General features: G+C 40.7%; 1 protein-coding gene across 17 annotated transcripts in view; it reads left to right on the top strand.

Annotated features, from left to right (window-relative positions):
* Positions 1–22,944, top strand: part of DOCK9 (dedicator of cytokinesis 9) — a 245,483-nt gene that overhangs the window by 144,511 nt on the left and 78,028 nt on the right. For all 17 annotated transcript variants that reach the window (XM_038759102.1, XM_038759096.1, XM_038759093.1 and 14 more), the window contains exons 4-15: positions 1,652–1,734; positions 3,542–3,611; positions 4,633–4,728; positions 5,457–5,591; positions 11,274–11,448; positions 12,152–12,219; positions 14,687–14,761; positions 14,864–15,004; positions 15,791–15,994; positions 16,707–16,829; positions 18,041–18,123; positions 18,415–18,537. In XM_038759102.1, the coding sequence (XP_038615030.1) occupies positions 1,652–1,734; positions 3,542–3,611; positions 4,633–4,728; positions 5,457–5,591; positions 11,274–11,448; positions 12,152–12,219; positions 14,687–14,761; positions 14,864–15,004; positions 15,791–15,994; positions 16,707–16,829; positions 18,041–18,123; positions 18,415–18,537 (1,376 nt within the window). The remainder of the gene's footprint in view (positions 1–1,651; positions 1,735–3,541; positions 3,612–4,632; positions 4,729–5,456; positions 5,592–11,273; positions 11,449–12,151; positions 12,220–14,686; positions 14,762–14,863; positions 15,005–15,790; positions 15,995–16,706; positions 16,830–18,040; positions 18,124–18,414; positions 18,538–22,944) is intronic.

The raw sequence follows: 22,944 nt of genomic DNA, 5'->3' as shown, positions 1-22,944 counted from the left end.
TGGGGCATGTGAAGTTTGACTGAATTCTAAATTTGGCAAAATTCCCTTCCTGGGAATAATTTCCTGATTACTGCTTTTCTATTTGATTTCTTCCATTGTGACCCCTACTAAAATTATCTTATGCAAGCACAACATTTTATTAAAAATACTATATTGTTTTTATCTGGAAAATTCAAATTGGTGTCCTTCCCAGGAAATAAAAACAAAATTCACACGTGAAAATTCCTGTGCTTTTTCAAATTGCTTTCACTTCTGCACAGTCCAAGATAGCAGTGAGAGTGGTTATTTGTGATTATGTGGTTATGTGTGATAGCAGTAAGGGTGGAATACAGGGACACTTTCTAGTTTCAGTGCCTTAGCTTAGCTTTAAATTTTGTTGAATCATAGAAATACAAAAGTTAGATCATTTTACAATGTTTCTTATTGCTTTAGTGGGTAATTAAATAATAAAATACTTCCCATTTAATTCTGAGGGTGCAGACCTTTTACTTCTGTATGCAGATTGGCTCCATATTTCCAGTGAAATGATTGGATAATTCTTTAGTTGGGCAATTCATGTTTTTTATGACTTTAAAAAAAGTCATGCCCTGAAATATTGCATGGGGTAGAGTCTTAATATTTAGTTATTTTAAAAACTTAGGTATTCATTCTTTCTTTTTGTACTGAATGCTCCTTTTTAAGAGTTTCTCTTCCCTTCCTTCCTTGACTTCTGCAATGCAACATTTCATAAATCTACAGGAATTAGGTCAGTGCTTTGCATTGAGAATCTAAAGAACCATCATATTTTAAATAGCATATTTCATTTACTAAGAGGCACAGAGTAGAAATTTCAGAATATAGAATCCCATTTGAAAAGAACAGATGTAACATAAATCTGGATCTGTGCCCTATGTTGAGTTTTGAAATTATTTCCCCTGGAATGCTTAGTGGTCCTGTCTTGCTATTGGGAGGACCATATTCTGCAGTCGATGGATGCTAATTGATGTGTGGGTGTGCCGGACAGGATGCCACTGTTAGAGTTGAAAACATCCAGTATCACAAATAGTCTAAGTGAAATGTATTTGGTTATATTGGCTGGGTGTTAGAATTGTGGTAATGGATAGTGCATAAACCAAGAAAATTAAATGACCGTCCCAGAATATTTAAAATGTAAAACCTCTCAGTCTCACATCCTGTCTCCTGAGAACCCTATCTTACATTAAAAAGAAAAAACAAAGCATCAACAACGGACAGTAAGAGAATAGACTAAAGTCCAACTTTTCACACCTCTGATAGTATTTGCCTTGAATGTTTGATAAAATTATTGGAAACAATAGCCCCTAAATGGTTTTTGACATTTTATAGTTAAATAGGTTAAAATTCTTTGGTATATTTCAGTGTAACATATAAACGGTTTGAAGCCCCGTTTCATGAGCTGATTGATGTACTGAAATGGAACCAAGGGGTTGAAAGAGAAGGGTAATACACCTGAATCTATTATTATTCTTATTATATTTGTTAAGTGCTTTCCATGTGTCTTTCACAGTTCCAAGCACTGGGGTAGGTACAAATTAATCATATTGGACACAATCCGTGTCCCACGCAGGGCTCACAGTCCAAGTAATCCAGATTATAGTTTGATAGATTTTTTTTTTTCCTCCCACTGACCTAGTGCATCAAAACCTACAACTCAGACTGGCATATCGTAAACTATAAATATGAAGACTACTCTGGAGAGTTTCGACAGCTTCCAAAGTAAGTAACCATCTGCTATGCATTCCATAATGGGAAGGTATGGAGAAAATAGTCATATATCAAAGGTGTGGCAAAATGTATTCATTACCATGAGTGGTCTATGGACCTCTTTCTCCCAGAGATCTTGCTTGGTATATTCCACCCAAAATTGGTGTTCCCCTTCTTTCTCCTCAATCAATCAATCATATTTATTGAATGCTTACTGTGTGCAGAGCAATGTACTAAGCGCTTTGGAGGATGCAGTATGACAGAATTGGTAGACATGTTTCCTGCCCATAAGAAGCTTACAGTCAAAAAGGGGAAACAGCATTAATGTAAACAAAATACACATATGTACATATGTGCTGTGGGGCTGAGTCGGGGAGAATAAGGGGTGTAAGTCAAAACGCAAGGTTGACGCAGAAGGGAGTGACCCCGGCCCAATTTTGAATGTTGTCGCAAGTACTGCAGTCAGTAAGAGTTGAAAATAATCTTGGTAAGGAAGCCAGGGACATTCTGCTCAGTTTACAGCAAAAATGCTTCATAGTTTGTTTAAGGTCAGTAAAATGCTGGTAACCTGTTTTTCATGGCATGCGTTACTAAAATTTCAATTGTAACTTCTTAATTTTGGGTGGATTTCCTGCTCGTACTGCAGCCCATCCCGAATGACAGTTTGCCATATGAAACATTATTCATCTTTTTTCCACTGTGTATTAAATTGAGTCCTGGTCTAAATAATTGCTATTCAGTCCTTTAAAAATCAAGGACTCTTAAATGGAAATAGAATTAAGTTGATTTCTAGGATTTTCTGTGTTCAGATATATACGGTCCTTGTTTTGGGGTAGTCCTTTCCTCCTTTATTTTCTTATCCCTTTCCTTGCCACTCCTCCTCCATCACATTCATTTATTCCTTCAGTCGTATTTATTGAGTGCTTACTGTGTGCAAAGCACTGTACTCCTCACTGCATCCCCAGTCTCACTGCATCGCTTCACCAGAAGAAAGCAAAGGACTTCTTCGTGTTGGGCCGCGGTAGTGGTCATTGGTATCTTGGGTTCATTGGTGTCTTAGGTGCAAATTCTAATAAGGGGGCTTATGGGAGCTCTTCGTATATTTAGGGTTCGTCTGGATCAGAGAGGATTAAGATATTTTGGCATGACACCTTACAGTAGGGAATTATGAGTACATTTTTACTTAAATACAGTGCAGATTGCAGGACAGATACAAAAGAGTGGATCCATCCTCTTCTCCTCTTCCATCTTGTTTGTGTGCCTTTGGGTCATTTTACTGCTCCGTCAGGGAACGCCAGGGAATAAGAAAGGAAGAGAAAGGAATGGAAGCCTCAGTCAGTCCACTTTCTTGCTGGTTAATAATAGTAAGTGGTTGGATTGTAGATGAGGCTAACCCTAATAATGATGATGATATTTATTAAACACTATATGATTAGCATTGTGCTAAACACTGGGATAGTCATTGAGCAATCATATCATACACTTTCTCCTCCAGAGGGCTTACAATCTAAGCAGAAGGGAAATTGCATATCTTATATGCACTTTGCTAATGAAGTCACGCAGCAGACCAGAATTGGGATTAGAACCTGGTCTTTTGACTCCCAGTTATGAGCTTATTCCATTAGGACTAAAACAAGGTTTGAGTGTTAGCCTTTGATTTTACTATGTTGTTACTTATGGCACTGTAGAGTTTATCCTTTTGTTAGTGGGAAAGTTTCTGTGTGAGAAGAGCAGGCTGGTGAAGGTGTTTAAAGAAAGGAAAATGAAGTGACTAACGTAATCACGACAGTCAGGATTTCTCTTTCTTTTTCCTTTAAAGCAAAATGGTCAAATCAGATAAGCTTCCAGTTCATGTCTACGAAGTTGATGAAGAGGCTGACAAAGATGAGGTGAGTTAGTAGCACAGTCCCGTGTTGGATGAAGAGGAATCTTTTTAAAATGGGTCATTTCTGTAACCCTAGTCACTTATTGCAACCCATCTCAGAAAAACACCAAAGGTATCTTAAAAAAGATAGTTACAGTTTTTTCAAGAAAAACCTTATGGAGTCATTTTGTGCTGATTTGCAAAAGTCGTGGTTTTGTTTTCCATATTAGAAAATGGTCCTAGTTGAGAGAGTTGAAGGATGTTTAAATAGAGCAAGGAGGTTAAGGTAATGCAGAAACACTTAGAGTTATTACAGGCAAATAAAACCCAACAACTTTGTGGCTTATTTCTGTCTTATCCTTTATCTTCTCTCAGGTTCATGGGGGTGATATTAGATAATAATAATGATAATAATAATAATAATAATAATGGCATTTATTAAGCGCTTACTATGTTAAAAGCAGATGCTATTATGATACTGCCAACTCGGGGTGGAATCAATCACCCACCTATAAACAAATTTTAAAAAAACTATTGTAGCAAATTTTCTCTGAAAAATATCCGTTATTGGCCGACAGAAGGGTGAGCTCACATTGTTGAGTCATTTGTGAAAGCATGTAGAATTTTCCTAAAACGTGATAATACAGCATTTAGCCCTGGGTGACAATTATGAGACGAGGAGGTCCAAAAGCAACACGTAGGAGTCAAACCACCTGACTCTTTTGTTAACTAAAAGAGAAGGATAAAATATTTGAAAAGAGCCTTCATGTGTCCTATTTTGTAACCCTTCAGTCAGTCAGTGGTGTTTATTGAGTGCTTACTGTGTGCAGAGCACTAAACTAAGCCCTTTCCTTCCCTCCTCCTGTTCTTTACCCTCTCTCTGTTTGGCCTCCCAGTTCCTTCTCCATGGCCTTTTCCCCATGTATGCTGGAATCATGGAATGTCAACAGTTCAGCATAGAGTAGTTTTCCTTGTGTCCAAGCTCCCGGCAAATAATCCTATTTAGAGGGAGAGATTCTGTCATGTTCTGTTTGCCCCTTACCTAGGATGCAGCTTCCCTTGGATCTCAGAAAGGTGGCATAACAAAACACGGATGGCTCTACAAAGGCAACATGAACAGTGCAATAAGTGTCACAATGAGGGTAAGGTGATAAATGATCCTATTATCTGTTTTTTATCCTGATAAAAGAAACAATACGTATCGCTACAGTCACACTTAAGTTCATGGGAAATGTCTCTCTATTACCTAAATACTCTAGGAGATGCAGGTCTGTTCCTTGGTTTGGGAGGACGGGGGGCTATGATTTCTTTCTTTTGTGGGAGAAAAATACATTAGTTCTGCTATAATGTGTATTTTCCTTACACCTTTTGGCTGGAATGCCATTGAGGAATTAAGGGAGTGTTCTTCCAGCAAGCCATGCCTGTATGGATAGAGCATGATGTAGGGTTGGAATAAACATTTGGCTGTATGCATGTGACTCCTATCAATTTCTCCTTAATGAGTGGTTCCTCAGGAACATAGCTCTTGCACTGAAGGAGAACTGACGGTTTTGGAAAATAGTAACTATTAACTTTCCTTTGTTAATTTTCAAACTAGATCTCCTCATTCTCCATATGGGTATTTAGATTAAAAACTCCATTTTATGGGAGAGGAAAGTATTCAAGAGATTAAGTGGGTTTGAGTAACTGTTCCTCTCAAGATAGGAATTGCATTCAGAAGTTAAAGGTTCTTGAACCTGCAGTCAGGAGTTGTTCATTTGGTTTTAGAGACTTCTGAAATAGGCATTATGTGCTTTTAGCCACTATCTTTTGGGATCCGTTTTACTTTTCCATTCTGAAAGTGTTGATATGTTTTGTTTTTTTACCCCAGTCATTTAAGAGACGGTTTTTCCATTTGATTCAACTTGGTGATGGGTCCTACAATTTGAATTTCTACAAAGATGAAAAAATATCCAAAGAGCCGAAAGGATCAATATTTCTGGATTCCTGCATGGGTGTGGTTCAGGTAAATGGGAGATACTCATGGTTTCGGTTTCTCGTAATAAAAACGTGGGTTATGTGCATAAGAAAGAACTATTATGTAGAAGTCTTCCAAAAACGATAGACCTGTGTTATAGGAATACCTAATGGGACCATGTGACTCATACTACTACAGTGGAGTGTTGTGCAAAGAGGCAAAACTGCAGGCCTACAGAATCCCACATGCTTTGAAACATGGTAGTAAATTCTTGGAAAAAGGCAACCAGCTGCAGCCAGCATTCTCTCTTGTTTGACATTGTTTTTTGCCCTAAAGTAATTTTTGCAAGAAACTGATTGCTTCCAAATATCTCCCTGGGAGCTGCCATACTCTGAGGTTCTGAGGTACTGGTATTGTCTGGTCTCTGGAGCTTCCAAACTCCTCCTTTTTCCTGTCCTGTCCTTTCCTTACCTTTTTCCCTCCCTCCCTCCATCCCTCTCCCCTCCACCCTCTCTCTCTCTTTCTTTCTTTCTTAAACACAGTAATAAGTGCTGGGGTAGATTCAAGGTAAACAGATTGGACAGTGTCCCTGTCCCATGAAGGGCTCACAGTCTTAATCCCCATTTTACAGATGAGCTAACTGAGGCCCAGAGAACACAACCAAGGAAAATGTGTGTGAACATGATGGTTGGGACTATAGGTCCTTTATCCACCTTTTTGACCACATTTGCACCGATAGGTAAATCTCCCTGTCTGGGCCCGGCTATCTAAGTTACTCTGATGAAGTAACAGTAGCAGCAAAATTAAATCCCAGGAGAAACAGCAACCCTCTCTCCAATGAGGGCAGATTCCCCCAAACCCAGAATCAGGTGCTGAACCCTCCATAGCACCCCATACTCCTCTGCACTCTGGCTCAAATAGATCAAGCCAGAATAAGCAGCCACCCAGCACAAGCCCAGCCCAGTAAGACCAGGCTACTCCCAGCACATTAGGAAGCAGTGTGGTCTAATGGAATGAGCACAGACCAGAGAGTCTGAGGTCCTGGGTTCTAATCCCGGTGCTGCCACTGTTTTTTTTTGGATTTTTTAAGGGTAATTGTTAAGCACTTACTGTGTCAGGCACTGTACTAAGCAGTGGGGTAGATACAAGATAATCAAGTTGGATACAGTCCATATGATGATGAAGGCATTTGTTAAGCGCTAACTCTGTTTCAAGTGCTGTTCTAAGCACTGGAACGCTGTTCTCATAATAATAATAATGATGGTATTTGTTAAGCGCTTACTATGTGCAAAGCACTGTTCTAAGCGCTGGGGAGGTTACGAGGTGATCAGGTTGTCCCACAGGGAGCTCACAGTTTTAATCCCCGTTTTACAGATGAGGTTACTGAGGCACAGAGAAGTTAAGTGACTTGCCCAAAGTCTCCCAGCTGACAGTTGGTGAAGCTGGGATTTGAACCCATGACCTCTGACTCCAAAGCCCGTGCTCTTTCCACTGAGCCATGCTGCTCATGGGGCCCACAGTCTTAATCCCCATTTTACAGATGAGGGAACTGAGGTAAAGAGAAGTTAAGTGACTTGACCATGGTCATACAGCAGATAAATTCTAATCACACAGCTCTTCCGTGTGACCTGGGTCAAGTCACTTAACTTCACTGTGCCTCAGTTTCTTCATCCTCATCTGTAAAATGGGGATTAAATCCTAGTCCCTCTTACTTAGACTGTGAGTCCCATATGGTAAAGGAGCTCATTCTTCTTTCTACCCCAGCACTTAGCATAGTCCTTGGCACGTAGTAAGTGCTTAGCAAGTACCATTTAAAAAAAGTACATGACCTGTGTTTGGGGGTCATATTTTCTTACCTTTCAGAGCTGTGTTCTCAGGAGCCATCCCGTTGAGTTGCTGCCAGTCCCTGTAAGGATTGTGGAGCTGGGAGGCATACGCACAGCCAATCCATCCCACTTAAAGCAGAGTGGGGCCATTGTATTTAGCATAGCACAGTGTTAGTACGCTCTACAAATGTGGAATCCATTTATTTGCCTGGAGACAGGGAGACGGAGAAGATCAGTCTGGGCTAATCCTTAAATTGGTGAAAATGGGGAACATGCCCAGTTTCAGAATGTCGTTTTCTGTTGCTGCTCAAGGTGTGGGTTTGAGGCGCTAGCAAAACTACCAGCCATGTACACGTTGCTACCTACCTACTTCTTGGCGACATCCCTCTAGATTGGTGCCTGCCTGGTAGTGTTTACAACTGCACCAAAAAGAAAGGCAAGGAGGAGACTGAGCCTGTGGCGACATTCAACTCCCTCAGTAACCTCGCTAGCGAGAACCAGGCTCCTCTGCCGATCCAGCTGACCTCTACATAGTCAGTGAGCAGCTCTGATGCAGCAACTTTCCTCGAGCTGACATGGCAGATGACTTATTTGAAAACACAGGAAGCATCAGCAACCTAAAATAATTATCCTGAGTTTTTGTACGATTGCTTGGTATGTAAGCTTCTTGTGTGGGATTTGGGTAGTAGGAGCCACCTAGATAACCATAATAATTGCAACCCTTCCAGCTCCTTGAGTTGGCCCTCACAATGTTAACTGGGGAAAAAAAGTTGGAAAGGAAACATAGAGTAAGCTTTTTGGCCTCAGGACTATTGCAGGAGGGCCTTGGAAGAGTCAGAAGAAATCAATCTGGGTTACTTTAGTTAGACAAGAATTTACGTTCCATCACTTTTAATAAGGCACAAGATGTTTTTTTAGGCAGATAGTTCCGCCCTCCCCTGAGTTGGTGGGGTGTTCAGTTGTCCCCTGGAGTCCAGAACTAAATGCAAGAAAATAACCTTAATGGAGAGCTTTTTGCTCTTCATCCAAATTCTTTCCTTAAGGTTATGTGGAGGGTTTTGGGGAGGGAGAATTTTTGAAAAATTGTCTAAGGATTCCAAAGTTGAGAAAATAATTTATTCTTCAGGAAAGACTAAAAGAGCCTTAAGTACTTCACTTTTTAATGTCTAAATACTCTGTGTCTCGTAAGTAAACTAGCTTTGTAAGTGTCTTCTCATTTAAGGAGCTTTTTTTTTGCTTTTGCTTTTCTTCTACCTCTGTGAGCAGAGGCAGCCGGTGAATGTTACAAACAGCAGTACTGCTGATGCTAAAGGGAAGTGGAGGAAACTTCATTGAATCTGTCTCCCCCTTCTAGACTGTGAGCCCGCTGTTGGGTAGGGACCATCTCTATATGTTGCAAACTTGTACTTCCCAAGCGCTTAGTACAGTGCTCTGCACACAGTAAGCGTTCAATAAATACGATTGAATGAATGAATGAAACTATTGATCCATAATATTGGTCAACTAAGGGATCCAAATTATACCAAATCAGGTTTAGTTAAGTATTTTCTTTCTGAAATGTACATAAGTACTTCTTTTGGGTAGTAAAAATTTTGAGCCTAGGTTAGAGGGATTCTGCAAGAAAAATCAAAATTGTGGAGAGGAGTGTGTGTGTGTGTGTGTGTGTGTGCGCGCGCGCGCCTGTTCACATCTTACAACATGGAAACACCAGCTGCTGTGTGCCACAGGAAATGTCAGAGCTATGTAGTGACTCCCCAAAGGCTGTAGCCTTCAGCGCTTAGAACAGTGCCAGTGCTTAGACCAGTGCTTGGCACATAGTAAGTGCTTAACAAATGCCATCATTATTATTATTATTATTATTTCTTGGAGGATTACTATTTACCAGCCATTTTTATTTTAATCGGCTTCTCACAGACACTGCTGAATATTTCTGCAACTAAACATTTCAAGAAAAGAATTGTTTTGCACACAAAGAACACATGCTAAATCACATAACTCAGTTCTTAGAAGTAGTAGCTGTGGATTAAGAAATTCCTTCAAAATGAAAAGTTCTATATGAAAGTGTGTATATTTTAAAGAGTAGATTTAAATTAAATATTTTGAATTTAGGAATTATCATTTTAAAGTATCAGACTTGACAGTGGCTAGAGGTCACAGTTATGACTTTGTGACTTTGTAAGGGCTTAATTTGTGAAGGCTTGATTTCAGTATGAAGGGGCACATCTTACAACTTTATGCCTTTTAACATATGCTGCTCTGTGTGCAACTACTGAGAGTTCTTTTATAATGGTATTTGTTAAGCACTGACTATGTGTCAAGCATTGTACTAAGTGCTGGAGTAGATACAAGTTTATCAGGTCAGTCACAGTCCCTGACCTGCATGGGGCTCATTGTCTAAGTAGGAAGAAGAACAGGTATTAAATCCCCATTTTAGAGTTGAGGAAACTGAAACCCAGAGAAGTTAAGTGACTTGCTAAAGGTCCTACAGCTGGCAAGAGCTCTATATATGTATATATGTTTGTACGTATTTATTATTCAATTTTATTTGTACATATTTATCCTATTTTATTTTAATATGTTTTGTTTTGTTGTCTGTCTCCCCCTTCTAGACTGTGAGCCCACTGTTGGGTAGGGACCGTCTCTATATGTTGCCAACTTGTACTTCCCAAGCGCTTAGTACAGTGCTCTGCACACAGTAAGCACTCAGTAAATACAACTGAATGAGTTAATGAATGAAGAGCCAGAGTCAGGTCTTCCGACTCCCAGACTCATGCTCTTTCCAGTAGGCCATGAATCTGGCAGCCCGTTGTTAAATTAATTTAATTTTAAAGCACTTCAGATTGACACTGGGAATTTTGTTTAAAAAGGAGTCTAACTTTTATTTTAAGGTACGTCTATGCCATCTTGTGTGATTCTTTACATCAGCAAAGGTTTTTGTTTGCTCTGGCTCTGACCATTCAGTCTCTAGAATATCTCCATTGGGATGACTCACAACACCTTAAACTCAGTGTGTCAAAAATTGAACTAATAATAATAATAATAATAATGGCATTTATTAAGCGCTTACTATCTGCCAAGCACTGTTTTAAGTGCTGAGGAAATTACAAGGTGATCAGGTTGTCCCACGGGGGGCTCACAGTCTTCATCCCCATTTTACAGGTGAGGTAACTGAGGCAGAGAGAAGTTAAGTGACTTGCCCAAAGTCACACAGCTGTCAATTGGTGGAGCTGGGATTTGAACCCATGACCTCTGACTCCAAAGGCCATGCTCTTTTCCACTGAGCCACGCTACTTCTCATCTTCCCTGATAAACTTTCTCCTCTTCATAATTTCCCATTACTGTCAAGAGCATCACCATCCTGTATGCCCTGACATCCTTGTGGTCATCTTTGATTCCTCCTTGGTATTTACCTTTCCTGTTCATTCGGTCTCCAAGGGTCCTTTTTCCCAGGACTGCCTGTTGCCACCCTTATTCAAGTTCTCGTCACCATTTTCTTCTATTACAGAAACTGCCACCTTACTCCCTGTCTCCAGTCCCTTTTTTCTTTAGATAATCCTGGTCTGAATTATCGTCCTCTAACACTTAATGAAACACATCATTTCCCTCCTCATAAATCTTTGGTGGCTCCGCAGTGCTTCACTCAATCGGTTAATCATAAATGGGCAACTGTACTTGAGATGTTGTTTGAGATGATGTTTGAAAATTGAGCATCAGTTTAACACATTGAACTAGAAATTTACTAGAAATACACTTTTTTGTAGAAAGTATAATATGGATTAATACATTTTATCTACAAAGCTTCTGCTGACAAGTACTTTATCATCCATCACCAGTAACTGGGTGCTGGGAAGTTTTATTTCCAATTTAGATGTCTGAGACTGGAAAAATGTATTTTTCATTTTAGAACAACAAAGTAAGACGATTTGCTTTTGAACTCAAGATGCAAGACAAAAGTAGTTATCTTTTGGCAGCTGACAATGATTTGGACATGGAAGACTGGATAACAACTCTAAACAAAATCCTGCAACTCAACTTTGAAGCTGCAATGCAAGAAAAACGGAATGGAGAATCTCATGAGGGTAAGTTATTTGTGTTTCTGTGGTTGCACTAATATATCTCTGGTGTCTGTTAAGAGTGGGATCATTTTTACTAGGTCTTTTATACTCTCCCATACACTCAGTACTCAGTGTTCTGCTCTCAATGTGTGCTACTGCTATGGTTTGATTTAATGATTGATTAGTGTACAGTTACTTTCTTTATCATTTGTTCCTTAATTGTAGTATTTGTTAAGCATTTACTAGGTGCCAAGTACTGTACTAAGCCCTGGGGTAGATAGAAGATAATAAGGTCCCACATGGGATTTCCAAATGAGGGAACTGAGGCATAGAGAAGATAAATGACTTGCCCAAGGTCACACAGCACACATGTAGTGGAGCCGGATTAGAACCCAGATTCTCTGACTTCGTGGCCCGTACTCTTTCCACTTGGCTATGTGGCTTCTTGTGCCTTATAACGCCACACAATTTTATAACAAGGAAAATTTGGTCTCCTTGGGTTAGGAGACGTTTTCGGGATCTTTTTGCCCATCTCCATTGTCTAGGACTTGCAAGTCTAAGGAACAAAATGTAGTTGATTAAATTGGTAGGTGAAAGCCAGTTCTTTGTTCTTCTCTGTTAATGTGTACTTGGAAATAAAGTGACTAAAAAGGCAGTTGTGTTCATGTATCGGTTTGAAATGAAGCCTTTTGAATGATCAGTGATCCTATTGATTTGTTTTTCTCAGATGATGAACAAAGCAAACTGGAAAGCTCATCTTCTGGTCTAGATAGCTACCTGCCTGAACTTGCCAAGGTAACATATTCTGTTAAAGTCAGCGTTACAATGCAATAAAATTGAAATTCTGTGTCAGTTCATTTATTGGAGGCTAGAATTACCCCTGTGACACTGAATACCACTTAGTTCGTCATTTCCATACTTTTATTTCCTTACCTCAACACTATGGTTTGCCTTAGTGTTGCTACAGTATGGAGTGCAACAGTTATCCAGAAACGCACAACATTTGAAATATTTTTCTCTAGTATCAAACTGTTTGTGAATGTCAAATTGTCCCCAGGAGATTCTGATAAGGGCTTCTGGCAAAAATGTAGTGTTGTCTGACCACAGTGCTCTGCCATTATTAGTTAATAATGCAAATGATCTTGCTGTGGGGTATATGAACTTTGTTATTGGGCACCTGGATCATCCTACTGAGGGAATGCCCTGTTTTATAATCTCTCACAGACAGAACCTTATGGCTGTGCTTAAATGGGGAGAAAATATTTAAAAAATTGGGTTCTTCTGCCAGCCGGTGTTTCTAGGCTATATGACTGGCACCTTTGCTCATAATGTAGTGTGATGGAACTCAAAAATGGTAGGTAGGGTTGGGATTGTGTTGTTGTTAATAATAATAATTAATAATAATAATGGTATTTGTTAAGCGCTTACTATGTGCCAAGCAATGTTCCAAGCATTGGGGTAGATACAAGGTAATCAGGTTGTCCCACGTGGGGCTCATAGTCTTATTCCCCATTTTACGGATGAGGTAACTGAGGCACAAAGAAGTTAAGCGACTTGCCCAAAGTCACACAGCTGATAAATGGCAAAGCTGGGATTAGAACCCATGACCTCTGACTCCCAAGCCAGTGCTCTTTCCATTAAGCCACGCTGTTTCAATAGGCTCACCTTCTCCTTCCAATTCCCACCTGTCTGTTCTCTCTCAGTTCTTAGAACTGTGTTCTGCACTAAGTGCTTAATAAATACTATTACTACTATTACTACTTTCCCTTTCCCTAATTTAGAGAAGCAGCATGGCATAGTGGATAGAGATGGGCCTGGGAGTCTAAAGGTCATGGGTTCTAATTCCGGCTCCACCACTTGTCTGCTGTGTGACCTTGGGCAATCCACTTACCTTCTCTGGGACTCAGTTACCTTATCTGTAAAATGGGGATTGAGATTGTCAACCCCACATGGGACAGGGTCTGTGTCCAACCCAATTTGTATTCACCCCAGTGCTTAATACAGTGCCTGGCACATAGTAAGCACTTAACAAATGCCATAATAATAATAATAATACCCAACCAATAACTGGCCTCAGTTGAACCACTCCTTACCTCACTGGCAGCCTCTGACATGTATGTGTCAATCATCCAGATGTCAGAGTTTCCCATCATCAATCGTATTTATTGAGCGCTTGCTGTGTGCAGAGCACTGTAGTTCCCAGACAGGAGTGAACTACTGATCAGTAGTTGCTTGCCCCCGAAATACATGATCTGGTTTGAATGGTTCAGTCCAAAACATCATTAGGTATTAGCTTAGCTTGAGGTCTTCCTGGCCAAATATTGGGTTCAAGCCGGACTTTTCATGGGAAAGATTATCTTCAGAAGACACCCTTTTCCCATGAAGACACAGCCAGTAGTAAGAATCAAGCCAACAGTGTTGAGTTTCTGCAACTCAGAAGAGAAGAAACGTATTCCTTTCTGAGAAACATATTCTTTTCTGACCTATAAACTCTTTCAAGCTGTCTGCCTCTTGCAAGCCAGACCCCTTTTTCCGATCTCATGCTTCAAATAAGCAGTTAGCACCTGGGCTGGCACAGAGCCTTAGCTTTATTTGAAGTAAACATTACTTTCCTCAAATAGATCCAAAATCTGCCACAAAGGCCAAATGGTTAGGCCACTTGATGTTTTGAGGACTTGGGTGTTTTCCCAGTGTCATTTTAGCACCTGCCTATTATAGCTAATTGTAGTGTCACAAATGTTCCTTCCTGCCTCCTGGAAATTTAGTTTGGGAGGTTCCGTAGCTTGAGGTTTTTCTTAATTTTCTGGAATATCATTTTCCCCTTTTCTTATGGCGAGGAGGAATGTTCCTCTGCTTCGAGCTCATTTATTAATAAATAGGAATGCTGAATACTGCCCTCCCCTCAAAGCAAGTTCATGAATTTTCTGTTTCGGGTTTCAGAGTGTAAGAGTAGGTATTCATTGCACATTATGTAATGTAGTACTATCTATAAAGTGACCGAGTGGTGGGAAGCAGTGTGGCCTAGTGAAAAGAGCATGGGCCCTGGAGTCATAGGACCTGGGTTTTAATCCTGGGGCTGGAAGAGTTTGGAGATGAACATGCAATGATGATTTAAGAGAAAATGAAGTTCTAGATGGTCTTTATTCCATTCAATCCACTAAGCATATGATGTTAATCTTCAAATTTTTCTTAACAGTTTCTATGGAAATATTGTAAAAAAAAACCACCCAATATTTAATTTCACTCTTCTTATTTTGAATAGAGCACCAGAGAGGCAGAAATCAAACTGAAAAGTGAAAGCAGAGTTAAACTTTTTGTCTTGGATCCAGATGCCCAGGTGAGAAGTGCTTTTGTCTCTGGGTGATTGACACCCAAGAGAAGAAGTTGTTTTTGCTTTTATTTCAAAATGGGAATGTAATCATTTTGTTTTCTTTTAAAGAAACTTGACTTCTCAGGCATTGAGCCAGAAGTGAAACCATTTGAGGAGAAATTTGGGAAGCGGATCCTTGTGAAGTGCAATGACTTGTCTTTCAATTTGCAAAGCTGCGTAGCTGAAAACGAAGAAGGACCCACAACCAATGTAAATGCTTTGGAAAGGAGGGGGAAGAGGGATGTGTCGATTATATTTTATATGAGGAACCATCAGGTGCAAACCAAGCTTTCAACATTATCAGCAAGTTGCAGCCAGTTTAGCTGAGACATATGAATTCCTCTAACCAAGCCTGGGAGAACAGGGTGTTTTTAATAGTGAAAGTGTTTTTGGGCTGTTGCTTGACGTTCTCGGAAATCATTTGTTTTTTTATTCATTGATTGTTCCAGCAGAACACTACTATAATTTGTCGGGGAAATACTAAAGAACAAAATGTAGTAGAAGTGCCTGCCTAATCTATTTGAATATAAAAATTTTCCCAGTACACCGAGTTCTTTCTTATCATTCAGATAACTATGGAAAACTATGTCTCACTTGTGCTAACCATTACATTACAGTAGTGAGATAAAACATTTTTTGGTCAGCTAAAGTAGGAAAGCTTTTCACAGCCTGAACGATGATGATTCCCCCTAGGCTGTGGGGGAACATAGCTTTTGAAATTAGTTGTTTAGAAAAATTCAGTGCCAGGGATCAAGGATGGATTTGTAGAACATCCTTTCAGATTAAGGGAGTACTCTCCCCTCACAGTGTTGCCTCTTCCTTGTTTGTGTTGAATGGGTTTGTGTTGGTTTGGTAGGGAGCATGTCTACTAACTCCGTTGCAGTGTACTCTCCCAGCGCTTTTTACAGTGCTCTGTGTACAGTAAATGCTCAATAAATACCACTGATGATGGTGATGATAATTCCTCATGGATTTTTGTGTTTCGATTTTGTCCAGGTAGAGCCATTCTTTGTCACCTTATCGCTGTTTGACATAAAGCACAACCGGAAGATTTCAGCCGATTTTCACGTCGATCTAAATCATTTCTCAGTGCGGCACATGTTAGCGAGCTCACCGCAGCATATGACAAACGGCAGCGGGGATGGCTTCCACAGGATCCAAGGCGTCATCCCCGAGATCATGCTGCAGTACCCAAAGCAGGTACGGGAGAGTTAGCCGGCACTATCTGTGTCAATCTTTAGACAGCAGTTATGAAAAAGGTGGGCCACCGTAATTAGGGTTGAATCAGAAGTGCCAGCTTTTCATTTTGATTGTAAACTTGTTTCCTGCCTTTCTACTTTGATACTTACAGTGCTCTGCACACAGTAAGCACTCAATAAATACGATTGATGATACTTTGAGCCCCAAAGATGTAAATTCATTCATTCATTCAATCATATTTATTAAACTCTTACTGTGTGCAGAGCACTGTACTATGCATTTGGGAAGTACAAATTGGCAACGTACAGAGATGGTCCCTACCCAACAACAGGCTTATGCCGTTATTTTCCCTATCCCTTATTTACTGTAATGTTTATCTCCACCTGTAGACTATAAGCTCCTTGTTGGTGGGGATCCTGTCCATCAGTTCAGTTGAACTTTCCTAATTGCTTTGTACAGTGCTCTGCACACAGTAAGCTCTCCCTGAATAAATAGCATTGATTGATTGATAGATCGGTTGCTCCCATCTTCCCCAGCTTCAAGTGGACAAGTAATTCTGTAACTGACCTGGTAAACTTTGAATAAGTCAGCCAACTTTCCAGACATCTAATTTTAAGTTAGAGGTCTGTGGGTAGGTGATTGCTTTAGAGAGTTTTGTGAAATCGATATGAGTTTTGCAGATTGACGTTTTAAATCTGTGTTCATAATTCAGGGAATATTCTCCATCACATGCCCACATCCTGATATATTTCTGGTGGCTAGAATTGAAAAGGTTCTACAGGGAAGTGTTACCCATTGTGCCGAGCCATATATGAAAAGTTCGGATTCTTCTAAGGTATGATATAGTTTAAGCTTTGTGATAAGGAATGCCTATAAAATGAGTTAAAGCGTCATACGACTTTAGATGTACCTTACTAATGTCCCAGAAAAAAACCTGAAACTAAAATTATCTTGTTTATTTATTAAGGAAGTAAATTTCTTACGACTGCATGAGTATGAAGCAGCGTATGAGAAGCAGCGTGGCTCAGTGGACAGAGCCCGGGCTTTGGAGTCAGAGGTCGTGGTTCAAATCCCGGCTCCGCCACTTGTCAGCTGTGTGACTTTGGGCAAGTCACTTAACTTCTCTGGGCCTCTGTTACCTCATCTGTAAAATGGCGATTAAGACTGTGAGCCCCCCGTGGGACAACCCAATCACCTTGTAACCTCCCCAGTGCTTAGAACAGTGCTTTACACATAGTAAGCGCTTAATAAATGCCATCATTATTATTATTTACAAACTGGGTGTTTTGGTTTGAGCGCTTAATAAATGCCATCATTATTATTATTTACAAACTGGGTGTTTTGGTTTGAAATGCAGATTGTGAGCCCCATGCAGGACAGGGACTGTGACCAACCTAATTAATGCGTAGTTATCCCAGCTCTTAGAACAGTGTTTGACACATAGTAAGCGCTTAACAAATACTATAAAAAGGAGCTGGGGGGCTTTCCATAAAATACTAATCCCTGCTAAAAACGTTCAAGATTTGCAAGTAGCATATGCAATTTCTACACTGCATCTTCTCTAGTAATCCTATTCCTAGAACCTAAAATGTTGTATTTTACGAAATCATCATTTCAAACACAAATCTTGGTTTAAAATTATTCAGCTTGATTTTTTCAGCTGATTAAATCTTTGTTGTTGGAGGTGGAAAATGTTATTTGTGTCGAATTAGCAGAGCCCTGAAATGAGAAAATCCTTCCCTGTTTGGATAATTAATACCCAGAACATTCCGATGATCTTCAGGTCTCAGCTTCGCAGGTTCTGCCCCATCTACTTTTCTAAATTTGGCCACAGGTATTAGAGCTGGAACCTGTTATCTTCCCTTGATAAAACATTAGACTGATGTCCTAACAGTGCATGAAACTGATTTTCATTTTCTTCCTTCCCTCACGCTATTAAGACTATAAAATCCATTTTTATAGGAGTTAACAGCTGTTATCGAATTTCATTTTTCAGTCACGTTTTGTTATTTTTAAATCTCATGTCTGTATCTTCGTCTCCTCCAGGTTGCACAGAAGGTGCTGAAAAATGCTAAACAAGCGTGCCAGAGATTGGGGCAGTTCAGAATGCCCTTTGCTTGGGCAGCAAGGTAAGAAGATTTGCTGCTTTTTGTTTTGAAAAGGTATTTATTGACTACTTCAGGTCACTAGCTCATTGTGGCCTGGGTGTTAAGGGTATTAGCTGCTCACTGGTCCACACTACATAATTTCATGTCCCTAACTAACCCTTGCTGAAGATTTTCACAAGAAAGTGCTATTTTATGTCCACATGTGATCCAATTCTCCTGCAGTATTAATTTTAATCTAAATTAGCTGTTAATTTATGAATCTATCCTAGTCTTCTTCACCCAATGTTTAGAAATACTGCTTTCTTTTTTTAGGACTTTATTTAAAGATTCAGCTGGCAATCTTGACAAAAATGCCAGATTTTCTGCACTCTACAGACAAGACAGTAATAAGCTATCAAATGAAGACATGCTTAAGTTGTTAGCCGACTTCCGAAAGTAAGTTTATGTTGCTGATTTGTTTTAACTCCTTAGAGAAAATGTAGGAGAAACAATTCCCGGGTGGAGGCACAGAAGGTCTTTGGTAAGAATGTTATAGTTGTATTTCTGCCTTGAGCTTTTTTCTTTCTAGGCTTGATCTCTTTGATCTCCTCCCTCACTTGAGGCTGTAGGTATTTTTTGTCAGTGCTTAGAACAGTGTTCCATACAAAGTAAGCACTTTGCTGGTACTATAAGTGTGTAGTATTGGGAAACACAGTTTTTGGAATTAGTTTCTTTGAATAATTCATTGCCAGAGAACATGGATGGATTCCTAGAATATCCTTTCAGGTTAAGGGGATACTCTCCGCTCACAGTGGTGCCTCTACCGTGTTTGTGTTGAATTGGTTTTGGTTGGTTTAGTAGGGAACATGTCTACCGACTCCATTGTGCTGTACTCATTCAATCCCTTTTTATGGTGCTCTGCACATAGTAAGCACTCAGTACGGTGACGATGATGATTTATTAGTCCCGATGCTTTTGAACCACCATATTGGCTGTAATTCTGTAGGACTAATCTCTGTTGGAGCCTAATGGATATTAGTCAACTGGTGGAGTCTTTGGAGGAACTAGGTAAGTTTAGTTGGTGATAAATCATGAATTATCATCTTGTTCCCTTTCTGACACTGTCAGGAAATTTGAACCTAAGGCAGAGGGAATCCTCCCCTGTTCCCCATCTGCAAATGACAATCTTGGCAACTGGACACTAGTCCAAAACAGCTCCATGTTATCTGACAGCCAGCAACACCCATCAAGTGACTAGAGTTGTAATTCTATTTATTCTAATGTTGTTGACACCTGTCTACTGGTTTTGTTTTGTATTGTTGCCCCAATCTGTCCCATTGTTAGGTAGGGACTGTCATAATATGTTGCCGATTTGTACTTTCCAAGCGCTTAGTATGGTGTGCAGAGCACACAGTAAGCACTCAATAAATACAATTGAATGAGTGAATAGAGCTGAGTTCTGCGCTCCCTGCAGAACCTTGACCCCTGGCAAAACAGCCCCCTCTCTGCCAAAAGACCCACCGAACCCAAAAAAACAAAATGACAAAAGACCCCATAGAGAAGAACACTCTTAGAAAAGCCCAGAAAGAAATCTGCTCTCGGCTTCCATTTTTGTCTCCGTGGGTCCTATGGGCACTGCCCAGAGGGCTGAATGATGTTGGTCACTTCCTCCTCCCACATAATCCGATGGGCTGGCATGGTATGCCCGTGTGTGTTACATGCATTTTTCATGATCATTCAAATGAGTCTCTCGTTTGGTAAAGCTAATTATTTTTGCCACTGTGCATGCCTGGTAGTCAGAGTCAGGGCACAGGGCACAGGTTAACTCCTGGAGGAGTTCCTAATCAGTGCCCAGTTGGCCCCAGCAAGTGTCTCTCGGTGTTGCGTCGAGGTGTCCTCAGCTCTTTATACAAAATCCTGCTGTCATCTTGGGGAACTGGTTCTATTAGAAGTGAGTACCCGCTTTTTTTAATGGTATTTCATTCATTCATCCAGTCGCATTTATTGAGCACTTACTATGTGCAGAGCACTGTACTAAGCGCTTGGAAAGTACAATACAGCAATAAAGAGAGACAGTCCCTGCCCAAAATGGACTAACAGTCTAGAGGTATTTGTTAAGTGTGTACTGTCTGCCAGGCACTGTACTAAATGCTGGGGTAGGTGATAATAATTAATAATAATAATGATAGCATTTATTAAGCGGTTACTATGTACAAAGCACTGTTCTAAGCCCTGGGGAGGTTACAAGGTGATGAGGTTGTCCCACTGGGGGTTCACAGTCTTAATCCCCATTTTCCAGATGAGGGAACTGAGGCCGAGAGAAGTTAAGTGACTTGCCCAAAGTCACACAGCTGACAGGTGGCAGAGCCGGGATTTCAACCCATGACCTCTGACTCCAAAGCCCGGGCTCTTTCCACTGAGCCACGCTGCTTCTCGCTGCTTCTTGTACCTCATTAGGCACAAGCTAATGAGGTTGCTCACAGTCCATGTCCCTCATGGGGCTCACTGTCTTAATCCCCATTTTACAGATGAGGGAACTGAGGCGCAGAGCAGTTAAGTGACTTGCTCAAGGTCACACAGGAGAGAAGTGGCAGAATCAGGTTTAGAACCCAGGTCCTTCTGGCTCCTAGGCCCACGCTGTATCTCATAGGCCACACTGCTTCTATGTTGAGATGACCTCCTTCCATAAAAGGCATCTCAGCATTATCCCTATTCTTCCCAACAAGAGTCAGGAATCTATATTGATAAAAAATGAGGGTGGCTTCTGGATTAGTCACCTGATTCATTTTTGTGGAGAAAAGGGAGTTGGTAGGAGTTGTCTGAATCCTAAGGTTGAGGGAGTGGGAAGATTCCATTGTGGGCAGACTCAAGGCCAAAGGACCAGCAAATTAGAGAAGTCTCTGAACATTCAAGTGCATGCTGTGGTTTCCTTGCGTGCTTGTCTGTTTCATTGTGTGCTTGTCTTCCATTTAAGAAAATACTTTGGGAATTCTGGTGACCCCTGAGGCCACTGTCAGCTTTTTGGGGTTCCTGTGTAACAAATGTTTTATAGGATTTTTAGTTCTAGATCTTTAGCTTCCTTTCCCTCTCTCCCTCACTTCTCATCTCCCTCAGCTGCCCCAGAAAACTGATAGGAGCATCAAGTTTGAATCAGGAGAAAAACAGTCCACCTAAACCGTTTCCACACAGTACACATCCTCCTCCAACCTAAGAAAACGGTTTTAGAAAATGACATTCCAGCAGTTTGGGATGCATCTGTTTTACATCACAGTGCAGCTTCAGCAGTGAAACTGCTTCAATCATGTGGCAGGGCTGTTAGACACTGGAATGGGTGTCTGAGGGAGGTGGTGGTGGAATCTCTCTCCAGAGGTCTATAAAAACCAGAGAGGCTCTTCTTCTGGGTTGTGGACCAGTGCTTCCAAACGTATGACTCTTCTCTTCGTAATTCGTAATCTTTTCCCCGCTAAGCTTGTGGGTAACAGCAGCATGGTCTAGTGGAAAGAATGCAGGCCTTGTAGTCAAAAGACTGGGTTCTGGTCTCAACTCTGCCTCTGTGCCTCAGTTTTCTCACCTGTCAAGGCCAATTCATTCATTCAGTCGTATTTATTGAGCGCTTACTGTGTGCTCTGCTTGGGAAGTACAATAATACCTCACTACCTCTGAATGAAGGGTGTTAATTGAGATCAGTGATGTAAAATTTATTTGAAAAAAGGAAAGCACTGTAGAGGTTAGTGATGATATTATTATTATTATTATTATTATTATTATTATTACTACTACTACTACTACTGTCATTAAATGGGAGATTCTGTTTTTCCTGTCAAAGTCCCAGAATGAGCTACAACTATTTTACCAGGCTTCTCTCCCTCCCTTTTCCCGTTATGGGTTCTTGAGCATGGGGTATGAGCTGTAAAAAATGGATTTGAGTAGCAAGCGGCTGAGGAGCCATTGAATTGGACTCTTTGCCAGTGTGCGACAAGAGCAGCATTTGGGATCATTTCAAATTGCCTTTGGTTCAGGACACCATAAAAGCCCAAGCTGAGGTTCTTCCTGCAGAGAATGCCTCCTTCATTTTGCATGTTTCAGGGCCATTTCCCTGTGAATAGTCTGAGGCAGATTTCTAATTAAGCTGAAAGTTGTCTGAAAAGTCAGGAGGTTGGAAAACATGGCAGTGACAGGAGACCATTCCAGGAGCTGCATTTTGGAATGAGAATCCTCCAACCTGAATGTTTTCTCTCCCTCTCCCGCCCCCTCTCCCTCTCCCACTCCCTTTCCCTCTCCCCCCACAAGAGGATTGGAGGGGGAGTCCCTTAAATGTGTCTCTTCCCAATTTCCAGCTGTCCACTGCATACTGTTTCATCTTCATTTCTGTGGGGAATAGTTTGCAGTTTATAGCTTGGGCATACAAATTGGCAATGGAGCTAGCCCTTCCTGGGTTCCCACATTGTCTTAAAATGCCACTTAATATGGAGCAAGGAACATTTTCTGACTCCATACCAAATGCCAAAGCCTCAAAATTTCATTTTTACCCTGCCCGTTTCTTGGACATGGTTCCCAAATAGCAATTTTAAAGACTTCAGAGTACTAGGCATATGTAACGGCAGTTTCTTCCTCAGCTCTTTAACAACTTGGACATGTGTATTTCTGGTGACATTTATATTTTGTACTACATCAAGGAGAACAGACTCTGTAGTCAGTGATCTTGGGTCTGTTGGTTAAGGTTTTGTGTTGATCCCACCCTGAGGGGAATAGGAAAATCGCATCTTCTCCAAGAGATCTTGACCAATTAATCCCTGTTTTCCCTTACTCCCTCTCCCATTAGCATCACCTGTGCATTTGGCTCTGAACCCTTTGCGCACTTTA

Source organism: Tachyglossus aculeatus, chromosome 17 (genome assembly GCF_015852505.1).
Source record: "Tachyglossus aculeatus isolate mTacAcu1 chromosome 17, mTacAcu1.pri, whole genome shotgun sequence".
Classification (NCBI taxonomy): Eukaryota; Metazoa; Chordata; class Mammalia; order Monotremata; family Tachyglossidae; genus Tachyglossus; species Tachyglossus aculeatus.
The sequence above is the reverse complement of the archived record's forward strand: the minus strand, read 5'-3'. Positions and strand labels throughout refer to the sequence as shown.